Below are 18,137 nucleotides of genomic sequence, written 5' to 3' on the forward strand. Positions count from 1 at the left end.
CGGCTACAACTCGAGTATCCAGCAAGCACAGACGCTAGGAAGATTTCTGCTACGGCGCCGTGTCTGTGATGTTCGGAAAACGCGCACTGAGGTCGACGCTCGCCCGAGTCCGTTGCCCGAGTAATGTCACGACGGTTTGGTCTATGAACTTGTCGATGCTATAGATACTGGGAAGTTCAGTGGAGTGGAAAGGGAGCGGTAAGAAGCACATTAAAAAGAAAGCATGGCATATGGTCATGTTTGTGTTATGAATTAGTGCACTGGATTACAAAAAAGGAGCAGCGGGAAATCGCAAGCTGAGAACACCGATAAGCATACAGTGTGACGCAACTCTAGAAATAATATTGAAAGGTAAAAGAATTTAGAATAAAAAAAAGATTGAATCGTCGCGACGGCGCGTACATCACAGGCGTCAAAGTCTCTACAATGAAATTATTTTTTGAACAGCTCTGATAGCGCCCACGCAACAATGGTTGCTTGTATACTGTCAAACGCTCATATTCTGCGGCCTAAAGCTCATGGCACAGTGCGAAAACGGGCACGCGGCGAAAGCGAAACAGTGCGCGGACAAGCATGCAGACGCGCAGTCGGTCGCTGCGAATCTGTGCGATCGCTGCATTGAGGCTTCATTCTATTACGCTCCATTTAGTTATACAAACACTATCAACATATTTCACGTAGTTTGCTCTCAGCGTTTACCAACCTTTCACGCAAGAAGCCGGTTCAGGAGACTCCATCGCGGCGACCGCGCGTAGTGGCGTTCACTGTACGTATTCGGTAAAGAGATAGCGTCTGTAAACGATTGTGCTCTTTCAGTTTACGCAAGATTATTATTTAGACAGTAAAAAGCTTCTCTCGTTTCGAAAGTACTTACAGAAATGTCCGGAAGAGCTCGCGCGTGGTGTTTTCAGTGAGCGCTGACAGCAAAACCTATGAGGAGCGCGCCACGTGATCCCTCATACTAGCCCAACGAGCCGCTTCCGATAGATGGCGACTCCGTAACTCCTCGCCGCCAATACCATCATTCCCATGACGGCACGGTGCCCCCTTAAGAAACTCCCATAGACGGTGGCGCCAGATTTCCCTCTAGGTGTTATAGTGAGAAACTCTATGGTTTCAAGTATGTCTTACCAAGTAGCCCAAACGTCTGTTTTAAAGAGGAAGGAAAGCGCCGTTCGGCCACGGTTCTGCCAACTACCATTGTCTAGTCGTCTAGTCACTCTAACACTCTACAACACCCAACGTTAGCGATGACTACAGTGAACTAGAAGTATTGGTGTCCAATATCTTCTAGTGCACTGTAGCGATGACCAACGATGACGACACCCAACGTTACTAGATTATTTGAACAACACCTGCGTAATGATGATGATGATGATAATAATTTATTGGCATAACCTTTAAAACGGAGCGGCGACAGTCACCTAGCCTACTTGAGTTAATGTGTAAGTATGCTGTACATGCTTTTTATTTTAGCATTTTTGTATATATTGTAAAGTCTTTATTGAAAATATTCACTGGTATGCAACATTGGTGGCGCCACAAACGCCGCCGTCAATCGCGTTTCGCAGCGCGTCGTTGGTGGGGCCAGTGGGGCAAGCAAAACCACGTGTTGTTTTGGAAGTCGCATGAAGCCGTGTGCGCGGCAGTGGCGGTAGTGTCCGTGCAGCTGGTTTTTTTAATTCTATGTTGTCGCAGAGCTAAGCTTTGAACTCGCCCACTTCTCGAAAGCCGCTTGTTCTCATCGTGAAAACAAGCCGCACCGTTGCAGATTCAGATGTCAACCATCGCATCGAAATGGCTTTGTCCCGACCTGCAAGGTTGTCGAGTGCTGCTTCGAATGAACGAAGGTAATATCGAGGGCGTCGTTGCTGATGTCTCTCAGAAGACGGCTCGAATCACACTAGAACAGGGTGAGTTTGTTTTGTGTAGATAATTAGAAAAATATCCTACGCGTTGACCGTGCCTTTGAAACTTTACATCTCGTTATACCTCAGACGCTTGCGTCTCGTTGTTTCGATGCAGTGATCGTAGACGCAGCGGCACACTTGGCCTAATTCTTCTTTCCGTCAACCCGCGCGGATTGAATTTCCAGTAGTTGCACCTAACCTGTTGGGAATGTTTTGGACTGCTTCCACTCACCTGCCCATTTCACTTCTTTATTTCAGTAACCGACGTTACTACAAATCAGTCGCTTTTTGGACCGCTTCACTTCTACGCGCAGGATATTACATCGTGTGAGTACCAGACTCAACGCGCATGTATAATGTTTCACTTTGCCAAGTGCATTGTTTAAGTGGTCACGTGCAGCGTTTCAATCTGCCCGCGTTGCTTGTTGCAGGCGTGGTGCTGGAGAACTCGACGCGCAAGAAGTACATTCTTCAACGAGAGTAAGTACAGTGCCATTTTTGGGTCCTGTGATATTCATGGTAAACGTTTATATGAAGCACATGTTATTAGCACATAACACGATTTTCTCCACTTACCTGCACTACGATGTCGCTTATCAGTGAAGATGGACCACGCTTGTTGAGAGTGCGCCCTGTACCTGCTCACCTGGAAAAACTGAATTCAGCACAAAACAACAGCGAATTCATTTGCCATCGTGAAGAGGCTGACACCTCGGAGGTCATCAAGAAGGGCTTCATAAAGCGTACGTCTCACTTTTTTTAATGCATCGGCATCGGTTTATTTGCCCAACAGTGTCTGTCTGTGTATCGACTTTCGTCAAGGGCTATATATATGTACAGTGTTACTGACGGTGATCTGCCTGGACCACCGTCTTTGCACCTTGAAGAGGCAGGACGTGGATCGAATGAGCCCCTGAACAACACTTTCCAATGTGGTGAACGCGGTTTAAATGTCAAATTCGGGACTTCAAAGAGGTTTGACGTAATGCTGACAGCATTTCTCTCCTGTCTAGTGATAAATATGCACTGAACCTTTTTTTAAATTTTTTTCGTTAATTCATTTTATTTTCTCAATCAACCATGAAGGAAATGCCAACACTTATTGTTAGGCCAAAAGCCAGAAGGTAGGGAATGTTTTTTTTTTTCTCAAAAATGTTGCAGGTAACCGTATGTAGCTGTGTCAACAAACATTAAAAGATTTAACTAAGCTAACTACAGTCAAATTTACTCGTCGACATGAACGAATGCAAGTATTGTGTTCTCGATCAATCACTTTCAGACAGCCTTATTTGGTTTAAATAACCAGTGTGGCGAAAGTTGTGGGCAAAAGCACCATTCGTGAGTGTTATTTCCATATCATGAAGTTGTTCATCGCATTGCAAAAATATTATAAAGAAATGTGACGGCAATGAACGTGAGTCACTACAGTGCACTGTCTGGCTCAGTGTTGCGTCACGTGAATATAAACCTGCAGATGAAAGTGATCAGTGGAAAATGCGGCACCAGTTCAGTGTTTGTCAGAGCTGCTGTTCTTCACCTTCATATAACACCTAGTGAGAAGCTATTGCTTTTGAGGCACAAGTGCAAACACTGTTGCCCTCTGCGTGTTGTACAGTATTGAAATGTTCTGTTCTGAAACCTTATGTGGTCAGCTAGTGCATTCATAGGTATCCATGGGCAGAATACCGTATTTATTCAGATCTAGGCGTATCCTTTTCTTTATTTAGAAAAATTTGCGAAAATCAGGGGCAGCTTAGAATCAAGGATGCTGTTTACTGGAACCTCGAGAAACATAACATCACTTCGTGGCCACAATATGGCAGGGAGAACTGAACAAACTTTTTTGATGTACTGCAATGTGGATGGCTTCATAGTACCATAAAAAGCTCAATGCCTTGAGGCTGAAAAGATGTTGCTGATTTTACCAGGTCACGAAGAGAAATAGAAATGTTCCTAATGACGAATATTATACAGGCGAAAGCAAGAAAAATCGTAAATGTTCAAGGCATCACTTGGAATAAGTTCCGATACCTGTCTACTTTGATATGTCAACAGACCATAAAATGCGCATTCATTATGCAGTAGAATGCCTGTCTTGTTCGGCTTACACTAAAGGAAGCTTCTTTCTTTCTTTCTGACATTCCCAATTCCGGGAGTCTGCTTAGCTTAGAATAATATGGCAAATATTGTTCAGTGAAAACCATAGAGAATCTCACAATTAACTGCAGGGTCTTCATCATAGTATCCATTCATAAAGACTGGCTGCGAAACATCAATGTTCGGACTCATAGTCTTGTGCGCTTGAATTTTCTTTGCTTTGTGTAAATTAGACGTACAGGCGCCCAAATCTTTAACTGGCGCGCGCGAGCGGCGACTTTTCCGTGCGTCAGCGCCGTATGACGGGGCGCGGCTGCAAAGAGTCTGAGGCTAAGTGCATATGGACAAAGCGCGCTCAGCTGGGCCCATCGTCTGCTAAGCTGTTTCCAGCCTCGCCCCGTCATACGGCGCTGACGCATGGAAAAGTCGCCGCTCGCGCACGCCAGTTAAAGATTTGGGCGCCTGTACTACAGCACACACTCTACGTTCAAATTGGGGTTCCGCATATTAGGTATATGTTTTCAAACATACTTTTTTTTTTTCAATTTCTTATTTCTATCCCCAAAACATTATTTCTGCAAAAATAATTTCTTGTGTCAAGCTTTCGCGTGTTTTTCTTTTTTCATGGTAGATGTCTGCTGCACTAATATTGTTGACGCTGAAATGGGCTGTCACTGCATATATTGCTCTTCATTGCTGTAGTTGTATCCAATCCACAGAATAACAAAGTTTTCGAGAAGCAGTCTAGCAAGGGCATAATTCCACATAGCAATGTGACCATGCAAGAAGTAAGAGTGACAGCATTTCGTATTCAGACAGAAATAGAATGAGACATGACTTATAACATTATGCATTTACAGAACTCCAACAAGTAACAGGTAAAAATAAATGACTGGGTAGATCCAACCCTGCATTATTATTAGTGAACTTGCCCAGTTCATGCAACGCAGTGGCCACTGCAGGAAGATTGCAAAGGCCCTGGTGTGTGCTCCCCTGACACCTCTGCGCACCCTCACCAACTCCTTGCCACAGTCGCAGGCAAAATGAATCCAAATAAGGGGGAAAAAAAGTTAATATTTGCTTGGGCAGCAGGCTGATGTGTGACCTTGACCTCATTACAGTGAACTAGAATATATGGGCAGTGCACTGACTGACCCGTACTGCGTAATGTCATGCAAAGTAGTGTTCGCAGCAGTGGCACAGTCGTCGCTTACTATTGAACATGTTCAGCCAAATCGTAGCTCCATACAGGCCGGGCTCCTGCTCACGATGCCCTCCACTGTGATGCATCTTCAATAGTCGGTTCTTACAACAGTCTCTAGCGATACAAAAAGTGGTACGCTGAGAGGCATGGTCGTGCCACTCAACATGTTTCTAGTACACTCTGACTTTGTTGGACTGCTTTCACGGAGTGTATTACACTTGATGTAAACAATGCCACAAAGGCTACTTCACTCACTGCTTGCATTCAGGACTAAACTATAGTGTGGCCCATGTAAAAAATAGTTATGTAGGTGCATGCCATGTAATATGATGTAGCACTCGGCTTCATACTCTTGTGTTGTAGAATGTGACATATTTAGTACAAGGAGGGCGTCTCAGGTCTGAACCTGCTTGCCACTTCACAAGCAGTGACACGTTTCTGTGACCAGCAGGTGCCGTGCATTGCTCGCAATCAAAGTATAGTGCGTTGCCTACTCCAAAGCACAAATGTGTCCAAACGATACAAAATTGGACATAATCTCGTGCCCAGAAGTTGTAGTCATTATATACGAAGTCATTATTCCATAGAAAGCATTGCAGATCAAAAACAACTGCACTGAGAAACGTGCGCAGTGGGACTTCTTTGTTCACACTACCTGTGTAGCTTCCTCACTATTGCCTGCTGCGTATGGAATGGAGTATAGGCTATCAGCTGAGCGATCATCACTGTCTTAACTCGGTTATAAACTTGCTTTTTCACTGTCTCTTTTTCTGCATGCACACACAATTCTCCGACTGCAGGTTTGAGAGCTATGCTATGTGAAGAACATGGCCTCCGAGATTGCATGGTGCCGCATGTCGTACACACAGCAGTGTGCCATAACCTGAAGCCATACAAAGTCCATGCACTTGCAATGCTTTGATGGAGGGTTACACTTTTGGGAAATTCCTGATAAAAGAGGGATGATTCTGTGTCACTTTCTGACATGAAATACTGCCTTAAGTGGGGCAACCTGGAGCTCAGACCCAATCCCACATTCGTTTTTCATCTCTTTCATTTTATTTGTCATAAGTATGCATTACACTGAGGGAGCCGAAAGCTGCTTAGTGAACATAGGGAAACACTTGTTGTATGCGTTTCTGATGCTTTACTCTGTTTATCGGTATCAGTACCATCCTCAGCATTTTCATAGTCACCTCTAGACCCTCAATACCCTGGAACCTGCACTAACGCTATTTATTTCTCTTGCTTCAACATAGGGTCTGCGTAAATTCTGTTTTGTTATATTGCATTGCTTATTCTTTTAGTAGGCTTTGTTTAATGTTTGAGGGCACATGGAGCACATTTAATGGCTGCAGTACTGTTTACATTCCTAAAAACATTTTTTTTTTCTGTTTCGATTTTATCCTGGTAGGTTTCTTTTTCTTGCATTAAGAACAGCATGTCATTGTGACAACCAATCTAATTTAGTTCATTACACTTTCCTAATGCTCTTCATTGACACTCAACCAACTGGCCACGCTCACTGTACATTGACGAATTCCTAATCTCGTCAGCTTTTACTTGATCCTTTGCTGTCCAGCCTGTGTCTTCCTTTGATTTTGATTCCTTTAACTGAATCATCCTTCAAGCATAAATTAATTTTGTCCGTTGAAAATACAGTTTTAACACATTCACTGCATCTTCAGCTTCGTTAAAGACATGCAGCCACAGAACAAGCTTGAGTTTTATTATGTCCACAGATGAACTCTCAAAGATGCTTCAGGTGCAGAAGTAATATCAGCTATTTTATGTGAATTGTACTTGCACAATAGCAATCCATTTCAGAAATCTGCCTACTGCAAATGATTACTGTCAAGAACAGAAAACGTTCTGCTGTTTTATGTGCCAAAATCACAATATTGTCACATAGTGGTGATGGTGAATAATACAGCGGCAAAACTGTGAATGATGAAACTAACTTTTTATTGAGTGAACTTGTGCCCACAAAAGCAAGTTAGACTCAAAGCACAGCAATAGCGGCGAACACGGTTGGCAATTGTCGAAATCTGATCTGCCGGTCTAGCACGTTGGCTTTTATACACGAGTCATCAAAGGTTCTAGAGCAACCGGTGGTGCCCGCGTGTCTTCCAGAATGTTCTGCATAATTCACGTTGCACATGCAATCAGATTACACAAACTTCAATGACAACAGAACCTTCGATAATATTCCAGAAACTTCCTGTACATGCAGGAACATCCCTCGCTGAGCGATAACATTTGTTAGATGTTGCAAAGCGCATGCAGCGATAGCGTAGAGGTAGAGAATCCACCTCGTGCGCAAGAGGACCGTGGTTCAAATCCCGGTGCTGTGCAATTTTCGATCAGATAAAAAAAATATTTCCGCGTGTTGACAAAATTGCATAAACAGGCCTGGAGTGTGGCCTGATCCCGGTGACTAGAACCGGTAATGCACTCCCTCACCAGAGCAGGATTGGCCACCCTGGTGCAATACTTGGCCACAACCTCCTACATGACTGGGGTAGTTGAAGTATGGGAGAGGCCTTTGTCCTGCAGTGGGCGTAGCCAGGCTGATGATGATGATGATGAAAAGCGCTCAACCGTAAAAGATGAACAAGTCCACGTGTCAATATAGGCGCATCATAACAGGGAGCTTTGGGTTAATTTTGTTCACCTGGAGTTCTTAACATACACTGAAATCTAAGTATATGAGCATTTTTACATTTTGCCGCTATCGAAATGTGGCCGCCATAGCTGAGGTGGAACCCGCAACCTCGAGCTCTGCAGTGCAACGCCATAGCCACTAAAGTACCGCAATAGGTCAAAAACATAAGAAGGAAGCCCAGTAGATAACAACATACTAACATTGCTACAAACACCCCGTCATAAATCTCGTAACTCTTTTGAATAACATGCTTGGTGCATATAAATCAATATTATAGCACAGGTCCAATCAGAAATGTTTTAAAGCACTAAACCACTCTGAGCTCGAAAATTTCTTATATAGTGGCTGCAATGCACCAGTCTACAATGAACATACAGGTGCAAGAATTTTTTGGAGTGATGCCATAATAACAAAGTTGCAGATGTTTGATGAATGACTGCTCAATCACTATGGTTTCTCGTTCACCTTTGCTAATCTCCCCATGGGTACCCTCTACTCCTTGTTGCCTACTAAAGGAGTGCTTGCCCAAATATTGATCAACTTCATGCTTTGTTTGCAGTCATTGGTATGCCAGAAGACCTACCAAAGCTACAACGACCAATTGCAACTGATTTTGAAGTCATTGATGAAGTGAATGACCAGCTGAGTGAGGCGGTGTGTATGCAATTTGTTGTGGTTCACACTGGTGCTTATGTGATTGCTGCTGTTCTGATTATACCACCTCTTCTACTTACTTTAAGAAAGTTAACACTTCAGACACGCACACACACACAAACACAGGGTGCCCCAACTATCATGTACCAAGACTTAAAAATATGCAAATGCCACATAGCTGGACAGAATCAAGGTAATGTTTGCTGTCACTTGGAGGTCATTTGTGAACAAGGCTCCCATGGAGGAGCCGAAACGTAAATATCCATTTTAAACCATTTTGGTTGGCGTCCGAACCTCTTCCTTTTAAGTATGCATCATCCCGACCAGACGGGCTTCCGTCATACTCTTGACTTAATACCTGCTACACAAAGGTGTTTTTACGAGTGTGAATGAAGCTCGCAAACATGCACCAAGTGCCTCGAGCGGTCAGTCGTGCAGTAATTTTGCTTGTATTTGTGGGCCTTTCTAATTTGTAATTTGCCTGCAATGAGGGCACATGATTTATGTGATTTTGCTTTCACTGTATTAGAATCCCGTTTACAGCTCGATCCCTGTTCAAGCTGGTCTGTTTGGTTGATGTCTACTGTAATTGTCAGATCACGCAAACAAAGTAAGTTCAACATAAGAGCACACAAAAAGCAGGCATGATTGCAGTGTGTCTCTTTATTTGCCTTTATGGGCCCTTTTGGTCTTCACTCTGTTTTGTAGTTATAAGTGGAGTGAACTCAGGTTTTGAGCTTCATTATACTGCATTGTAATGGGGCAGTGTGTAATTTGCATAGCGAAACAATGGGAGAATCACAGTCACTTTTGCAATGATGCCACCACAAAGGCACTGTGAGCTACTGGTGTGCTTAGCGTGCAAAACATCAATATGCAGTGCAAGCTTTTTTGCATTTATTAAATAATACATTGTCAAAACAGAATTGAAATTAATGAAATTTTCATAATATAATTAGAACAAACTCCTACAATGCGTTGACACAATAAATCAAGCTGCATCTACGCCATGTTTACTTGGACATTTCCAACCTTAGATCATTGTTCCCTATAGTTTGCTTAATGTTTTGACTGAAGTGCAATCAAGCGCTTGTCTGTTCATTCTGTTCGTAGGCAAGCATGCTTTCATTATCAAATTACTTTGAAATCAAATGACAAAACACACAAGCAGGAGAGAGCGTAGAAGGAACAGCTGCACTGCACCAGGTGGGCTTTACGAGCCTCTTTCCATCTGTATCAGGTCACCAGGTTTCGCTAAAAAAAAAAAAAGAAAATAAAGTAAAAATGAACCGAGAAAATGGGAAATTTGAGCACAGCTCTATACGTGTTTTCGTTTCACTATATATTGAGGCAAAGAATTTGAGAAACATGTAGCTGAGCCGGTGATAGCCGAAAATCTGAGCGGTGGGTCAAGCGTGTCGGCTTTTGTACATGACTTGTTCAAGGTTCCAGTGCAATCACTGGTGCTGTGTGGTTTCCAGAAAGTACTACACAATTCACAATCACATTACAAAACAATCACAAAGTCTGCTGAAGATATTCGTAATGAAAAAGGTCAGAGAGCTTGCTTGACTGATATATTAAGACAAAGTAGTTTTGGTGGAAAGTTATTATGGATCATTAGTCACAGTGGCGCAGTCATTTGTAACTCGCACTACCTTGATCTGCACTGCTGCATTCAGCATCTGTTGCTCTTATTTTTCTCTTTAAAGATTGCAGCAATAAAGAAGGCACAGGCTATTTCTGTTGCATTTGAAGGCGTGAAAGTTGGGCGTCATGGCTCTCTCTCTGTTTTGGCGGTGAGTTTCACTGCAATTTCTTCGTGGCTGACACTAGTCCATAGTCATTATCGTTGTTTGCGGTACAGTGCAGAAAGTGTTTTGTGGTGAACACTTAACTAAAGCAAAAAAGTATGTGTATTGCTCAAAATTTAATTACATGTGCTATTGGTACATAGTTTGGCAAACCATTCCTACTGAAGTTTCTTGAATGAAACTGCTACAGGCATCAACCTTTTTCTCAATACCACCCTGCAAGTATTGTCCATCTTTGATGAAGTACTGTTACTTAAGCATTTTAGCAATCACATGTACAGTTCAACGCACTCTTAAAGGGAACACTTAATTTATAATATATGCATAATGACTACGTTATTTCTTTGACCGTGTTGCAAAAAAGTGACTAACATGATGACATCCATGAGTAATCGTGTCATCTACAGGCTTTCAGCACATACCTCAGCTATAATGCTTGATGGAATACTAGTTAAGCATTCCATTTAACATGGACCATACTTCACATTTGTTGTCTCCAAGGGCTCATCTCATAAAGCTGCTTTTTAGACACCCTTTTAAGGATGTCATTCACATAAAGGTCCTGTGGGTTTACAAGCTCACCATAAGTGTTTGGAGATTAAACATGATATGGTTGTTTACTGTCCTATGCTGTTACACAAAGGACAAAATAAAAGGAACCGACACAACTGACCTTTGTGTAATAGTGTAGTACAATAAACAGAACCATGTTGTTCCAACTAGCCCTTGTCGAAGTCTTATTGAACATCATGACATATTCATCAAAATTTTTAGCCAGCCATTCCTGTGTCACTGAAGTCATCTGTGCGGGTGCTAAGCCTTGCTACACAAACGGCTCTGAACCATTGGGCATGTTTTTTTAGCATGTTACAGTATCCATCCAGAGGCAAATGGGGATGCAATTAACCTACCCGAGGCCTTGTGCTGTATGGATAATTGAGAAAAGATAAATGGATCTGTGGTGGACAGTAGTAAAAGATGGTGGAATATTGGTGGGGACACAAAGGCAGGAAGCATTATAGATTTCAGGGCAATAAATTTTGGTCAGGCTTGATGGTTTATTAACATTGACCATGGGTCTTAAGGGCCTGTAATAAGCACAGAACAAAGGTAAATTTAATGTGTTTGGTGGCATCTGCAGCCTTCTGTTTCAAATGGGATGCTCATAATATTCATACATATACCACACTCTGATGGCATGCTTTGCACTTGCTCTGATCAATGTGCCAGGGTCATTAATGCAAATTTTCTCAGCTCGATTCATTAAGTCGGTCGGTCATGCTAACAGTATTCTATCATTGGAGATGCCTGATTTTTTTCCTGATGGCACACTTTATTTTTAGTCGACTAGTTTTTATATGCAGGCAGGTTGATGCAGACATTTGAAAACTTTCCTAACACAGTGATGTGGGATAGGTAGACTGTTTGTTATGAATTTTTAAAGTAGGTGTGGCACTCCTTTTTATTTTGTTCTTTCACAGGTTGCAACCTCATCAAAAGTGTACATATTTGATGTTCAGTCATTGAAGAAGGCATTGTTTGACCATGGGTTGAAGGAAATCTTGGAATCCAGTGACATTGAAAAGGTAATGTCGCCCCCTATTTTTTTCCGACACTGGAATTATTTTTCTCTGTAGATAACTATCCAGTTATTTTCGTTCCATTCACTTGCAACCATGTGTACTGGATGCATTACTACTGCTTCTATAGTCCTGCTTGGCTTGTTGCAGAGTGTATGCAGTGTGCAGCTAATGTTGTGTTTGATGTCCCTGTAATACTGTAATGTCCTTGGAAGTGACTGGATTTTTATGTACAGAGAAGTATTTGACAGGAACATACTGTGGGATTTAAGGTGTGAGGTTTGGCTCATGCACTGCAAGCACTCCAAGTCTCCACGACAGAGTTATCAACACTCTTGCTTGGTTTAGCAGCCTAATGAGTTGTGCTGCACACGGGAGAAATGTCACCAGTAAGCTGTTGTAGTTGAACCTCGCAATAACGAAATCGGTGGGGAACACTGATTTCGTTATTTCGCATGTGCGATAATTTCATTGTTACGAAATGAGGCAGCACAGATAGGTAATGTGTTGCAGAATGCAACTTTACTATCAAAATTCCGTTAGCCAATATTGGCAAGCTTTGCTCGATGATATAGAATCGGACTGCCAACTGCAGTGGCAGTATTGCTGTGAAGCAGTATTCTCAGTCAGTTGCATTCGGAGATATGATCACTTATGCAAGATTTTTTGTAACTTGGCACTGGACGCAGAGCAACAGCGCTCCACGCATGCAGCAGTATTTCCCCACAGCATGCTGATGGCTGTAGACGCCAACGCATCCGGTGCCGAGTGCAAAAGGGATCATACCTTGTATACCTAAAGGCAATTGATCTAAATTACTGAGGTGAGAGATAGGTAGGTCATCGTCACAACAGATTACGCGGTGCGCTATACAGAAATGACTGTGCTTCCACGAGGAACTGCCAAAGAGGCTGCAAAGTGCTTTGTATACCAGATTCTTCTGCGCCATGGATCTCCAGAAGTTCTAAGGACAGACAAAGGAACATCCTTCATGACTGACCTTATGCAAGCCATTCTCTACTACAACCATACAGCTCACCGTAGAAAAGTGGCCTACCACTGACAAACCAATGCTCATCGAGACGTCCATTGCAAACCCAGTGACTGAGTATAGATTGAATGCCCATTCGCCATTGAGGCCTGAGCGAGAAGCTACTTCGCCACTATTTCGGACTTTACAGGATTGTGCGCCAACGGAGTGAACTGGACTATAAAGAAAGTGGTGCTTAATGGAAACATGGCCTCTTGTCACGCCCGTCCTGAAGTGGTGCACGTGGTTCACTTGAAGCCATATTATGAACCTTAACAAGCTGTTTTTTCGGTTTGCTAGGCATTAACTGTTTCATTTTGTTGCAGTTAGGTTTTATCAAATTCCCAAGCATCGGGTCGATGCTTTTTAGGGGAAGGAGCAATGCCACGTAGCATTCTTATTCATCCCTTGCCATGCAGTGTTATCATTTATTGCTTGTTGGGGGGGCCCCCATAAGCATCTTGTGTTTTTGCCGGACTTGCGTGCTCCTTATCTTTTGCCACTTGCTGGTTGCCACTTGCTCGTTGCCACGGGGTATTACTATGCCCATGTTGACGGCTTTTGATTGTGTGGGTACGGGTATAAATACTCATCTCGAAACCTGCTATGAGCATTCTTGTGGCGATCATCAGTAGTGGTGGTCTGCAACACGGCGACACTAGTTTCATTATTGGGCATGAGTTCATCCTATAATAAAACATCTTTCGAAGGATCCTCGTTGACTGCCACCATTACTGTACTGTCACGCTAAGTGTGACAATATACATGCATAATATTAACAATGTGATACATCTCGACCACTTGCTCGCACAGTGCGGGTGGTGTTGTAGTTTTGCATTTTTTCTTATCCTTTACGAAAGGGTAAGCAAGCTCTGGGGAGAAATTGGGTGTAGCCTGTTTTTCATCAAATTTGTTCGGGGTTCAAAAATAAGGAATTATCAGGTTTACCCAAGAATGAATGATCCTTGTACAAAGCATGCAGTCTACTACCTCGTTTTGTGAGTAGACTAGAAGGCAGACTGCATGAAATTCTTTTAGTTATGCCCGCTGAAGCTTATTTTCTGTTATCTGAACAGCTACTTCCCAAGTGCATTGTACTGAAGATCCAGGCATACCTCTCACATTCATCAAGGCTCTTAAGTACATTATGAAAGAAGGCTCTTCATCTGGCATATTTTCCTTTCGTGAAACCATCTCCACAGTGCGGATATCTGCAGAACTTCTTTGGTTAAGATAGATTACGCCAACTTTGCAGTTCCAACACTTTCCCATGGTTCAAGTAAGCTACAGGAGTAGACTGAGCTGCCAATGCACTTGCTTTTGTTTCTTTGCCTATGAAAACTGCCTGAGTCCACAGTAAAATGGTGAATGCATCATAATGCCATTCTTTAGGTCAAAGGTTGTCTTAAATATTTTAGTATTGCCTGCACTTGTGCATTTTGCACTTGGTGTCCATTTGTACACTTAGAGGTCCCACCTCTATGCAGTTTTACAATATTAAAGTTTTTAGCACTGTTTAGACTTTAGGCATTAATGAACTAGGCTTAGACCATGACCGGATTTATTAGAGGTTGTCTGTTCACTGGCACCTCCTCCGTAGCCCCGTATTTCTTATCGCTTGTTCAGTTTGTTTTAGTTCTCCTGAACGCTGCTACTCTCCATGGCGCCACAACTTAGCCCTGTGCCGCCCACGCCACACCGCCGGTTGCAGCCTGTCGTACAGTCGTAGTAGCGGCGAAAGCGGGGTTGCGTTTTGCGTTCTTTAGTGAAAACTTTTCTTGTGTGGTCATATACTTTTAAAATCATTTTCCTTGAAGAATGCTTTGTTTGAAGTGATTTAACGATCTGGTGAACGCTTATAAATATAGCAAACTAGGAAGCACGCAAACTGCGATTTTTACTTTAAAAATGGCACTTCTTCGTCCTACGATGCCGCTAGGTACGTTCTGCAGGAAGAGCAAAAAAAGAAAAAGTGGCACCACAGCCGCTCTTACCAGTACTGCCAAATGCAAAAATTGCTGCTCCGAAAAAAACAAAACAATTATTACTGCTAACAGCCTAACAAGTTTTAAATATACACACACAGCGTCCTCATGCCCCGTTCTGCTTGCTGTGCTATACTGTTTATACGAAGGACAGAAAAGAGGCAGAAACACATGTGTGCAAACATTCAGCTGTTTAGCACAATGCGTTGGCGGGCTAGTTGGTGCGAATCCATGAATACTTTGTTAAGCGCAAAAAGACAGACACAAGAAAGACAACAGGACAAGGCGCTACTCTCAACTGACATCATTTTATTGCGTCACTCCTTTATAGACCGCTCAAACCAGAGGAACATGCGCAGTGAGCACCAAGCGGTGGAGCCACCAACATCCGATCCCAAGAGCGCACTCATGTGACCGAATCCAAAAAACCAAATTCAGCGCTGTACAAGGTTAAGGAAGGCACACTAATGCACAGTGACCCCAATGACTGAATGAAAAATGCTTCTGATAACTCTCGGGCGGTGGTGTCACGACTCTTCTTCAAAATTGTGGTATCACGAAACATGGGTTTGCATTTGCATGTTTTACAATGCTGAGCCAAATGCGAACCTGTGCCTGTTGGTATGGATCGCTCATGTTCTCTCAGGCGCTCGTTAACACAGCGGCCTGACTGCCCTACATACACTTTGCCACATGACAAGGGAATTTTATAAACCACACCGACGCTGCAATCTACAAACTTCACGTGGTTCTTTTCACAATCAGGTTTTTTGGATTCGGTCACATGAGTGCGCTCTTGGGATCGGATGTTGGTGGCTCCACCGCTTGGTGCTCACTGCGCATGTTCCTCTGGTTTGAGCGGTCTATAAAGGAGTGACGCAATAAAATGATGTCAGTTGAGAGTAGCGCCTTGTCCTGTCGTCTTTCTTGTGTCTGTCTTTTTGCGCTTAACAAAGTATTCATGGATTCAGCTGTTTATTATTCGCCAGCGCCTGTCAAATATGTACATGAAGGGTGACTGTAAATAAAAAGCAAACGAGATGAAAGGTGAAAAAGAAGCCAGCCTATGCACATCTGATTTACCAATGACAAGTATGGCTTAATCTAACATCCGTCTATGAATTTAAAGGCTGCTTCTCCCAGTACCACAGAAGGTGTGCTAATGTTGTCTCCCGAGTAATTTTTGAGCATGAAATATGCATCCAAAAATTTCACATGCTTTTTTAGATCTGCATCAAGCCAACGCCTTGGTTTCTTTGAAGATAGGCTTGCAACTGCATTTTGCACAATGCATTGCCAAAAGTCCTGGTGACTGTGGCATTTTTGTCACATACTTGTGTTCTCTTAACCTAATATTAATACATCTGCCTGTCTGGCCTATGTATGATTTTCCGCTCGTGAAAGGTATTTTGTACACAAAGTTGTCGACGATCCAAAAACCTGTTTTCTTTTGCATGCTTTATTTTACGTTTGTTTTTGTCAGATTTTGTTTCGTTATTTACTCTTTTACATAAGCCTTTCATCTTTAAAGGAGCTGAAAAAACCACTTTGGTGCCGTGCCTTTCGCCAGTCTTTTTGAGGCCATGTGAAATTTTATGCATATAAGGTATGACAGTTACCTTCTTATCCTCGCCGCCCTTTGCAGCTACTTTCTTTTTGTTATTTAATCCTCCCAAAACTTTTTCGGCGATGGATGTTATAAATGTTACAGGATAACCACTGTCCTTAAGCTTCGAGACCTGACGCTGTATACTATCGTTGATGCTGTGGTCACATGATTTTTATATGGCTAGGTTAATTTGGTGACGCATTGCGCACGGAAATTCTGCGGCCCTTTTGCGTGTAAGAAAGATACGATTCGCGACTTTACTTATTTTGCATAAAAGGCGAATGTTAATACAACAAAATTTCGATGTAACGAAGCAAATGGCCGATCTTATCGACTTCGTTATATCGAGGTTTAACTTACACCTTCACTTTGTTCCCCTATCCCATACACATCGTAGCTAAACTATTACCTACGTCTGGTAACCATTTTGCCTTGCTTTGTCTCAGTTGCTGAGGATTTGCAGTCTTCATATAAACTTCTGAATTGAATTGCTCATTTTTTAATGTAAATTTTGCTTTTCTTTGTGGCTATAGATTGTGCATGGTTGCAGGCATCTGTCCGACTGCCTTCACCACCAGTACCAAGTTGGCCTCAACAATGTGTTTGACACCATGGCAAGTCTGCATTACACCCTCCGCTCTGTTTTAGTATTATACATTAGCCATTTTGGCTCAATCTGTTGAATGACAAGGAATTTCTGCTTCTGGCCTCATCTGTGCTTGTGTGATGATAAACACAGCTACTACTAGTAGAAGTAGCTGTTATTGATGAGATTCACATTTACCCTGTTATATCAACACATCTCAGGCAGACTGTGATTCTCATTTTTGATATAAGGACATAAATACAAATGGTTGTAGGCTATCTGTCTTGACAGCCCGGGTGGGGCAGGGGAACAGGTAGTCTGCCTTGCCCATCTCCCTTACCCTGGCCTTGCATATTGAGTTCCTCCCATGCTATTGTATTCAGATAAAATAAGGGCATATATAATACACTTACAGCGAAAACACTGCCAAGCTTCTTATTCTCTTCTGCTGTTTTTGCGCAAGGTGCATGCACACCCAAAAAAAGTGTGCAACACATAGGCAGGCAGACTTGGAAAACTTCTTGAGGGTGTTGTCGGTACCACAGTAAAAACATTTCATAATGCTAGTCAGTGTACAGATAAAATTGTTTTTTTCTTTAGAAATCTATTAGCTGCATCTGTATTTTTAAGCGAGGAAGGCCTAAAAATGGTTTTACAGCAAGTACAGTCGAACCTCGATACTTCAAACTTGAAAGGGCCCGAAAAGTTGTTGAAAGTAAAAGAAGCTTAAATTAAAAAAAGCACTCTTTTTTAAAGTATTCGTGCACCATAGCACGATGCACGAACTGTGCGAGCCGTGAAATATCACAGCGCACAAGCACACAGCGAACAGGACTACGAAACTGCCCACGCTGGCCAACGCTCGCTTCCCAATAACGGCAGAAAATGAAACTTCAAGGAGCAAGCTGGTGCCAGGCCGGCAGGGCTGGCACAGCTGGTGTGGAGGTGCGAGCGCATGGAAACCTTCAAAGATGAGGGAGTTATGAGGGAGTCGAGAGAGAGG

At 42.8% G+C, this 18,137-nt stretch overlaps 1 protein-coding gene across 2 annotated transcripts in view; it reads left to right on the forward strand.

Moving 5' to 3' along the window:
- The first annotated feature begins 1,561 nt into the window (after positions 1-1,561).
- Positions 1,562-18,137, forward strand: part of LOC142578678 (uncharacterized) — a 49,497-nt gene continuing 32,921 nt past the window's right edge. The window contains exons 1-8 of one of the 2 annotated variants that reach the window (XM_075688150.1): positions 1,562-1,913; positions 2,169-2,237; positions 2,342-2,390; positions 2,511-2,653; positions 8,436-8,530; positions 10,243-10,329; positions 11,826-11,930; positions 17,082-17,162. In XM_075688150.1, the coding sequence (XP_075544265.1) occupies positions 1,778-1,913; positions 2,169-2,237; positions 2,342-2,390; positions 2,511-2,653; positions 8,436-8,530; positions 10,243-10,329; positions 11,826-11,930; positions 17,082-17,162 (765 nt within the window). In that variant the 5' untranslated portion in view covers positions 1,562-1,777. The remainder of the gene's footprint in view (positions 1,914-2,168; positions 2,238-2,341; positions 2,391-2,510; positions 2,654-8,435; positions 8,531-10,242; positions 10,330-11,825; positions 11,931-17,081; positions 17,163-18,137) is intronic. The other variant, XM_075688149.1, reaches the window with a different exon arrangement.

This window comes from Dermacentor variabilis, chromosome 4 (genome assembly GCF_050947875.1).
Source record: "Dermacentor variabilis isolate Ectoservices chromosome 4, ASM5094787v1, whole genome shotgun sequence".
NCBI lineage: Eukaryota > Metazoa > Arthropoda > Arachnida > Ixodida > Ixodidae > Dermacentor > Dermacentor variabilis.